We start from the raw sequence: 10,506 nt of genomic DNA on the forward strand, positions 1-10,506 counted from the left end.
ATTTAGTGCTCAAGAAAAATTTATTATTATTTTCAGAATTCTTGAAAATTCTTGATGAATAGAAAGTACAGAAATTTATTTGTAATAGAAATATTTGGTCTTAATTTCCTTTAGACCTGGTGATCAGTCTAAATCTTGTATGTGGATAAAGTGTCACTAAGTCTCTTTAAATTTCCTACTCAGGTCAGGCATGTACGTGCTTGTCTAAAGAAAGATTGATTGGCCATGTGTCCCAGTTTGGACGCCAAGAGGACAGATCTGCTGTCAGTATGTGTACAGATGCAATGGTAAATCAAACTAGCTCTGTGATTCTTGCCACACTACAACAAGGTCCTGATGTTATAATATAAAACCTAGAAAAGACCAACCATTTAGGAAAACCTCAGTTGACAATAAAAAAAAGTTCCCTGACCACCATTTACTGAAAAGGTTCAATTAAAAATACTCTATTTTTCAGTTAGATATTGTAAAAATTAATAACTAATTTCTTTCAGTTTCAGACTTAAATCTACTTGTCGCTATTCTGAAGTTGTTAAAAAGCTTGACCGCTTGGCAAGAGAGGCAAAGGGCTATTTTTATATCAGCAATGTACGCCCCCTCCCTTTAAGCCAGCAATGAGTGACAGCACAGCTGTGATGAACTAGCTTCTGCCTTCATCCAACACAAGATTGCACTGCACAGGGAGACGGTGGGTATCTTTTTTCTCTTTCCCCTCTATTTTAACTTCCTTTATGGCTGTCCCCCTATCACCAGCATCCAGCTCAGGGTGTGGGAGGGGATCCATGTGCACTCGTATTCTTGCAAGAGCAACTAGAAGGGAACCCTAGGACACGGTTGCAGTAGTGGTAGTTGTCTTCTCTAAGGGGGCCCTGAAATAACATGGACTGTGTGTACTAAGGGCCCCCAGGCCAACAAACTGAATCACAGACGCAAGCACAAACCGCACCATGGTAGCTGAGGAGGTTATCATCACCCTATCCGGAGGAGCACCATGGGGCTTCAGACTACAGGGAGGAATCGAGCACCAGAAGCCTCTGCAGGTTGCCAAGGTATGATTGCCAGGAAACACATCAATGAATGTATTGTACCTCACTTTTAAGTCTTTTAGAGTTATTTCAGCCCACAATTCTTTAATTCTAAAGAAACGTAAGATGTTTGGAGCTGCATGAAGATGTAATGGACACCAGAAGCACAGGCCCCTGCACTCTTAGTGTGGTGTGGAACTGATCCTCTACCAAAAAAGCCAAATGATTCACAGAGCTGTGAACTTTCAAGTATTCCCCTTAACACTCTTAACCTTTGAGTCCTAAATAGCTAATGTGAACAAATTGTACACATTTTGTAATAGTGACAATGCAAGAGTGGATTACCAGTTACAGGCTAAGATTGTAGAATAAAACTTTATATGTAAAACAATGGGCAGTTTATGACTAGTAGCTCATGAGAAGCTAAGCAAACATTTTTCTATCTAGCTAATAGTACAAGGAAACGGTGTTTGTATGGTTCATATAATTGTAATAACAGTATAATTATGTGATACTGGTTTCTGCTATTATTTTATAATTACTTTTTGTTATTACTTATTACTTACTAAGTAACAAATTGTGATCTCAATAGCAGATTGTGATTATTACAATAATATATAAATAAAGGTTTTTGAACTTTATGCTCTCACACACACCGTACTGTAGTTTATGACTTACCTTAGCCTTTGAGCATTCAGGTCATATTAATAGCATTTGCCCTAATTGAGTGTAATTTCGTCCCAAATCACACCACGCTTGTTAAATCCTAAATCATCTACTTTCTTTATACAGGATACAATGTCATACACAGTATTTAATGATAAAGCAGATTATTCTGGTTAATGGTCTTGTTGTTGTCATGTCATGCTTGCAGTTTAGGAAATTAAAATGGCCCTGGTTATGTATTTTACTTTAATCCAACACCAAAGATGATAATTCAAGACATTAGTAACGACTATTATGGACTTATATATTCCTATCTGTATTATAATGTTATCTGATCAGTTTGATGCATCCACTAATGTTGGTTGTCGTGAATATTATTGATTTTTATTGGTAGCTAGATGCTTGTCATCAAAAGTGAATTAGATTAAACTAGTGGAATGGACACTGCCCCGTATCAAGATGCGGTTTAGTGACAGGACAGCATACAGATCCCAGTTCAACACTTGGTACTGAATATAACCTTTGCATTATAGCTGTATCCTAAAAACCACAGGCAACCAAGTACAGGATTAGAGTCTGAAGTGGAAAAGCAGATCAATGACCCATATGCCACATTGTTTTAGTCTGTTCTGCATAATCAAAGGCCAAAGGAGCGCACAGACTTTAAAATGTCCTTTTAATAATATAGTGACTCAGGAGCTTTCGCACAGTATTAAAGAGCAGAGAAAATTTCATGAACCCATCTCACTGTCTATTTATATCCTAAATGTAAGTATTTATAGACTGATTATTGCATCCTCAGTAAGATGTGAACCTGTCAGTGTGAACAAAACCACTGAAATCAGAGCCTGTCCTCCTGTGCTGAGTAAGATGACAGACAGGATAGAGGTTTGAGCAATGCCATTGCTAGGTCCAGTTGATAAACAACACTAACAATGGCACATGGGCAGCATCTGTTAACTGTTTATGCCAGCCTACTGAGTGTTTTTTTTTTCTTAATTTTTTAAATATTAAGGTAAAATGATCTGAAATAAAGACATAATTTAAAGTATTGTGTACAATGTTGCACAATTTTCACTGGCTTATCCCATTTGATATATTGATGGTCCCTGATTCAAGTCTGTTCCAGGAGGCCTTCCGGTATGAAGTTTGCATGTGCAATGGTTTCCCTTACAATCTAAACACATTCAGGATAGGTGAATTGGAGACACCTACAAAAGCCAGGTTTAGAGAATGGATGGATATAGACTTAATGTGTCTGACCAAACTCGTATATCACTCATTCTTGGAGATCCACTTTTAAAGATGGGAAGAATTTGAAATGCGATATCAGTGCCTTAGTCTTTGCCTAATCTATGGAAAACTTTCAAGGCTTCTTGACCTATTCATCCATTATCAACTGCTACAATTATCCTGTAGGTGCGTAAGCGAAGTAAAGCATGTCGTGCCGGACTGCGTGAGGGAGATGAGCTGGTGTCCATCAATGATAATTCCTGTGGGAGTCTGTCGCATGCACAGGCCATGAACCTGATCGACAGCATGCCAGGAACACTACACATCCGAGTTAGGAGGTAAGTCATCCTTTCCTTTTCCAATGCCAAAGTGTGTGTTTAACTTAAATGGGAGCTGAAAGTAAGTGACTGTATTAACTCCAAGCCAGGGTTGTTGTGAGTTACTGTTTCTGACCACCCCTGTGCTATTTTACCCTCTTAAATGTTTATCAGGGCCCCAGCTGGCTTCCAGTCAGTGGTTCTGGTTGCTCGAGCTCCTTCTCCCCGCATTGATAAAGAGTACCGTGCTGCCATTAGGGCCATGTCTCCATCCAGCTCCCGACCTCACCAGTCCAGTGTGCGGCAGATCCACCGGGGATCCATGATGTCCCCGACCGGACGCAGTGGATTGACCTCCCCGCCGGGCAGTGAGGCCTACTACGGAGAAACAGACAGCGATGCAGATGTGGTTGCTCATGAGAGGCAACGCAAACCAAAACGACGTAGCCCCAGCAATTCACCTGGCAAGGCGGGTCGAGCCTCACCGGAGGGAGCAGAGACTTCAGAAATGAGTGGGTATGACAGTGCCTCGGATGCCCAAGTGTACAATCTTTTGGGGCCTAAAGAAAGAGAAGATGCATTGCCTGGTGTAGCCCGCAGAGAAGTGATTTATCAACACCCTCCGCATGGAGCCTGGTCCTCGCAGACCTCCACCGAGACCTCATCTATGAGCGCGGATGACCAAAACCCACGAGAAGGGCTAATGGAAGAGGACAGTGGGTTCCAGGAGCCCACAAACGTCCCCCCTCTGGTTTCTCCAGAGAGAGCCAAAGAAGCTCTCATGCTGAGCTCTCGTACTCAGTTGGTGCCCATGGTTGGGCCAGTTGACAATCCAGTGGATGAGGAACTCACATTGACATACATGGATAAAGCAAAACAAGCAAGTGAGTATATGAAGATCATTGCTTTGATCATTGATCTACTAGCTTCAAATATACTGTCTGCTTAGCTTTGTAAATGTGTTCTTAAAGTCACAGCTTGTGATTGCTTGCATGTAAACCCTTGAAGAGATGAGCGTTGATCATGAGTCTTTTAGCCAGCACAAGTGTCTATATTTGTCCTGAGGCTCGCAGGGTTGATAACCTGAGCACTGCCTTGCATGAGCTGGCATAAGCATCTCCGGCTGCTAGCTTATATCAGGTGACAGTGCTCCTCACAGGCCTGCGCTCATTCTCTCCACCTAGATCCACAGCTTAAATACTGGACAGTATTGTTAGTATTCTCCGTATTGTTTTCAGACATGTATAGAAGCATCTGGCTGGAATGCAAAGTCATTTAAAAGTCATCAGTACAAGTCACAAATTAGCATATTTCAGAAGCCAGGTTAGTGTTCATAAAATGAGATACGCACAATTAATTACACAGGTTTAACATTCCGGTGCCCGGACACTGCATTACACTGGTATGACACTGATCCTGAATAGCATCTGCGGAATGTGTGTTTGTTGATCCCAGATCAGGTGATAAAAAACATATTGACATCTGTGTTTATGGTGAGATTACTTACCGTGGAATGTAATATGCTATTAATGGAATATTAATATTAAATTTGCATGAACAAAATATGTATTATGATAACGATTTAGTGAAAACATTAGATTCAAATGATGGTAACACCCCACGATTTACATTAATTTGTTAAATTAATTCCAGTGATATTACATTTTAGAGTGAAGTTTTTTTTCCCTGTTAGATAATGATTAGGTTTTAAGAATAGATTAGAGGCGAGACTTGGGGTTATGTGCCATAATACCACTTTTAATAAAGCGTACAAACATCATCTGAGCCACAGCTATTTGAAGCTGTGTAATTTCAAGCACCGGTATAAATAAACAGTCATAAATCTAATGACAGTCCTAATCTGTACTCTAAACATTCTCATGCTCTTCTCAGGGACCACAATTAAGCACTGGTAAATAAATCATCTCCCCATGGTAGACAAATCAACTTGACAGCAAAATGATTATGCTCTTTTTCTCTTATTGCTGTAGATTAATATGAGTGGTCCCTGTTGCAAAATGCTTTGATTAAATAGTTTTTATTGGGTTATGCTATGAAAACTTTATTTGTGAATCTGTTCTTTGACATGCAACTTTGCAAAATATGAAAAACTGAATCTTATCTAGCCATTTATGAGATATTTAACTATCAATAACTACATTTGTTAATGGAGGAGTTGAGTGTAGCATGTGCATGGACATATAAATGTTAAATTTGTCTGCACAATTTTACAGGCCCAATGATTTAGAAGAGCACTGTTAGCTACTGTATATTCAACACAATTTCTGACCGATATAATGTGAATAGTTTAAAGCCATAAACATCAATTCATAGCTCAATTCTGTCTCAACTTTTAATTTCATGTTATGCAGAATTGAACCGTGGAGATACGATCACGGACAAACAGGTGAAAGAAGCTCGGTCCAAGTGCCGCACCATCGCCTCACTACTGACAGATGCACCTAACCCTCATTCAAAGGGTGTTTTGATGTTTAAAAAGCGCCGACAACGCTCCAAGAAATACACACTGACCAGCTTTGGAAGTGTTGATGAGGACATGAGACAGGACTCTCAAGAAGAGGATGGCATATTTCCTGGCAGTGAATCAGAATTTGATGAGGAAGGTTTCTCTGCTGCACCGGACCCCACATGGGACAGTGACTACCTTGAGATGCTGGAGAAAAGATCTGCTTCCAGAGGTCAGGAAGGAGAAAGTGGTGCTCTCAGTCCTGGTCTGAGTGATACATCTGGGAAGGGGGCACAGTTGTTTGAGCAGCAGCGGAGAAGAGCTGAGGAACATGCAAAGAAAATGGAAGCTGCGCAAGAACAGTTACAAAGCCAAATGCTGGGAATTGCACTGAAAGATACACCAGCACTTCCTCAACTACAGACACTGCAACCACAACCAGACCCATTGACAAAGCCTAATGTCCAGCCACCACCAGTTGCTCCAAAACCTGCCAGACCTTCAAAAACTCTACATCATGAGGTTCCACCAGCAGAGATGCAAAACATGACACAGATGGCTACACCTCAAGCCACTTCCACTGTCCCTGTTATGGTTAATGGAGATACTTCAAACACAATGGCACCAGCCCCTGCTGTGTTGCCCATAACTGGTCTCTCAGTACCTTCTGCAGAACCTGTGATGTCTCCACAACCAGCTCCTCTGCCAGAACTTCCTTCCAGTTCTGTGTTAAACAGAACTGCCCAACCTTTTGCCCCAGGCTGTGTTACCAATCGGGCAGCCACTGCTCCTGTTGTGTTTCGGCCTACAGTCAGTAAGAAGACACCCAGACCTGTTTCAGTGGCTGTGGTTGCACATCCATTCTCTGCACCATCAGAAGAGTATGCCATGAGTGTTAACCTGGCCTCCTTTGTTAGCCAAGTCACAATGAGTCAAATAAGTGCCGATATCCCTGCTGAAATGATACCTACACAGCCCTTTATGCCTGGAAACTCTGTTCCTCCACCTGTATACGTGGAATCATATTCTCAACCTGCTCTTCACTGCTCCTCAGTGGAAAACATAAAGGTTGCATCAGTGCCACCTCCCATAGTTCAAACCCAAGGACCTACCTGTCCTGTAGAAACCGAAACAACTGTTCTTCCAGCAATCCCTGTTGACAACACAGTGACCGCTGTGGCTCCTGTTACTCCTCAGGCCATTGCAATACCATCCCAAACCTCTTCTATTTTGACCTCTGCAGCTTCTGAGATCTCTTTAACTGGAACTCCGGTGTCACCTGTAGTCTATCGTGAAAAATCCTCTGCCACCACTGGCCGCTCTGGTATTCTCCAAGAGGCCCGCCGCCGTAGTGCCTACAAGCCAATGTTTAAGATACCTGACAGCAAGAAAAATTCACCAAACCCTGAATTATTGTCTATGGTGCAGAACCTAGATGAAAGACCCAGACGTGAATATTATGAACCGGAAAATATTACTCACAACATCGATGACAATAGGACAAGGGTGCCACCGCCTGTGGCTCCTAAGCCAAGGGTCATCCCAGAAATGTCACAGATCCCTCAAGCGGAGGGAAAAGGTGCAGAGCTGTTTGCTCGTAGACAGAGTCGCATGGATTTGTTTATTGTAGACTCTCCACATCTGCAGCCTGCACCTCTACAACCCCAACAATCCCAATCAGTCATAAACTTGATCGAACCACAAAAAACCTCACCAACCCCATCCCACTGGAAGTATTCCCCTAATGTTCGTGCTCCTCCACCAATAGGTTACAACCCCTTGCTGTCTCCATCCTGTCCTGTTGGGGTGCAGCGTGGGGGTGCCAATGTGTCTGAGGGACATTCTAAAGGAAGTAAGGGTAATTATGGTGCCCCAAAAGAAGGTATCAAAGCCTTGGACTTTATGAGGAGGCACCCTTACCAACTGAACCCAGCAATGTTCAGTTTTGGTGGTGGCACTAGCACACAGTCTTCAGTGTCCTCCTACCAGAGGCAACAAAGGGAAGGCCACACTCTGACACCACCCAAGCAGATCCCAGTAAAGGCGGCACGTGTGTATGAAATCAAACGATTCTCCACTCCCACCCCAATGTCAGCACCAACTCTCAACCCCACAGTGATTGTACCACGCTCACGGACCACACTTGGTGAGCGCTTCTCTCGTTCAGACATGACGTCCCCTTTGCCTGAACCTGTACCCGAATCAACTCTGGCACCTTCACGAGCCCCAGGCCTCCCAGAGCTCCCTAAAATTTCATCTGTGCCCATCCCTCGCCCCATGCCATACTCACCCCCAGCTCCCATGTCAAGTATGTCAAGCCTAAGCTACTCTGGGCTTCAAGCTGTCAAACAGTTTAAGAGTGCCCCTGAGTTAAGTTCATTACCACCAGACCCCTTAAAGTCTCCTATCCAAGTTCCAAAACCCCGTTTTATTGTAACACGTGTGGGTATTCAGCCCCACATCTGGAGGCCTGGAACCCTTCCTCACTGATGATGTTACTTTACATGTGGAAGAAGCTGAACCATCTGTTTCTGTTGCAGACTCAAAATTCATACTTTTCAAATATGATTTAATATAACTTGAAGATGCAAAGAAATTATATTCTCCACTTCAGATGAAAATATACTGTGTTTTATATATTGTTTTGAGTGTTTTTCAAAACTTAGATGAAAAATCCTGAATTTCTGCTAAATGTTCAACATTAAATGTTTAAAACCTTCTGTGTTGTTAACATTAAATCTATTTACTTAATGCATGTTCCTGTTCTTGTGAACCAATTTATATATGCTATTCCAAAGAAAACATTGTTTGGCTTTGTAAACCTCAATCAAAGTGTAGCTTGCTCTTCCTCTGAAATGGCTCTTCCTTTTTCACTTGATATTAACCAATAGCCAAATTGCTACTTGGGCATTGTTTTAGCAAGCTTACATTTGGTCTGGCTCTGTAGTGGTGCAGAATGTCCAGTTTTTTTTAATCCAGTCAGTTCCTTATGGATAACATCAAGATGTATCGTACATACATTATTTTTTGTTTGTTTGTTTTTTTCCCCCTCATTGCATATCTTGTTCCATCCATACCTCAGAATCAGAGCAAGATTTTATTCACCAAGTGTGTACAAACACACAATGAGTCACATTACGGCAGTTAAAAATAGTTGCAAATGCCAATTCACGTGTTCACAATTTTATAGGGATATGTCACCAGAAAAAACATTTCACATGGACTGGACTGAGGTATTTTGAAATATTTTCCTTCAAATTTATCCATTACGACACACACATAGGCCTATGCGAGTACCTAAGAAAAAAAGCCAAGCTGAGGCTTTGTTTTGCTGTATGCTCTTAGGTCAATCAGAAATTATATATCTCTTGGCAGAGCCTGCACTGAACAGGTGCATAAGGGTCACAGCCTATTTGTAGGAGCAAAGTAAACAGGGAACCATTCTGGCTCCTTAAAATGTGCTCTGACTGGATTTTTGGTCTTTATATCCGACTATTGATGCATTAAAAAGATGACATTAATGAAAACTCGAGTTTTTATTTTTTATAGAAACATATTTAAGTGGTCAAATCAGTAAGTGTTGGAAAGGTACAGTGTTGGAGACGGTCCTAGAGAAAGGCTATCTGAGCACTGACGCAAATCTGTCTCATGAAGACAGGCGTGAAAAGTGCAAAGCTAGCACTGTCCAGGATTATCAGAAGGTTAATTAGCCAACTGGCTTTACTGGAATTAGTCAGAATACTCATAGCAACATGAAATATTTGAATGGCATGTACGGCAGTGAGGCTGATGATTTCGGGGATGGGTGGTTTTCGAATGTGTTCCCAAAGTCCTCAAAACATGGCAATGTCTTAAAAGAAAAAAAAAATCTAGGGCTTGTAATATTAAGGGAACAATGGATAGAGATTTAAGGAAGGAAAACAGTTTATCTCATTGTGAATTAGATATACAGAGAGGATGAATAAATAATGATTGTAGTACTGGCAGGTGAGAATATTTCATTTGTTTTTAAAAATTACATTTAGAAGTTGATATAGAGTAGATAGAGTGTTTAAAATCTGAGCCACAATTTTGTTTGTCTTTCTAGTTAGTGTCAGTCATGTTTTATGTTCTAGACTAAATCTTTACATTGTTCAGTGCTCTTAATTTTGGCTGTACAAATCATTAGACCAATGTGACTTGTACAATATGTCTTGGTAAAATCAACTTTGTGGTTAATGTCTCTGGTAATTTTGTTTGTGAATTGCTTATGATGATCTCAGCTGAACTTTAGGACCCAAGTAATTCTAACTGAAAGTGACTTTGTATTTCTAATACAATGAATAGTTTCAATAAAACATGTCTGAAATTTCACATAATGACTCTGTCTCATGGCAAGCACAAACGCAGACACGATCCCAATGTCTCACATGAATGCACTTAAACCTAAAGATGTCTGAGTAAATTTACAAATGAAAAGTCATTTTGAATGAATCTGATTAGAAACGCCAAGCTCGTTTAAATGTTGGTGTGTGAATTTGACTGACTGTAACATGTTTCAGATTAATTCATTTGAAAAACTAATAATCAGCGTCGACCTTTTAGACTAAAGACTAAAAACATGGTTTATGGGGTGAAGATGACGAATCACCACATGGTGGCGCTTATGTCTTTTCATAATAGAAGGCTAAGTAGTAAAATGTGACTGCATATTTTAGATCTTTTTTTTTTTGTGGGGACTTGGCATAGACTTCTATTATTTTTATACTGATCTAACAATATTTTCTGTCCACTAGACCTAAATCACCCCTAAACCCCC

The 10,506-nt window shown here is 41.0% G+C and overlaps 1 protein-coding gene across 1 annotated transcript; it reads left to right on the forward strand.

Moving 5' to 3' along the window:
• The first annotated feature begins 634 nt into the window (after positions 1 to 634).
• LOC306882425 (synaptopodin 2-like protein) lies at positions 635 to 10,060 on the forward strand. Its single transcript, XM_079437030.1, has 4 exons — positions 635 to 1,049; positions 3,111 to 3,262; positions 3,416 to 4,125; positions 5,614 to 10,060. The coding sequence occupies exons 1-4, from the start codon at positions 948 to 950 to the stop codon at positions 8,196 to 8,198; spliced, it is 3,549 nt and encodes a 1,182-aa protein (XP_079293156.1). The 5' UTR covers positions 635 to 947; the 3' UTR covers positions 8,199 to 10,060.
• Positions 10,061 to 10,506: the final 446 nt, after the last annotated feature.

Source organism: Barbus barbus, assembly GCF_936440315.1.
Source record: "Barbus barbus genome assembly, chromosome: 16".
Lineage (NCBI taxonomy): Eukaryota > Metazoa > Chordata > Actinopteri > Cypriniformes > Cyprinidae > Barbus > Barbus barbus.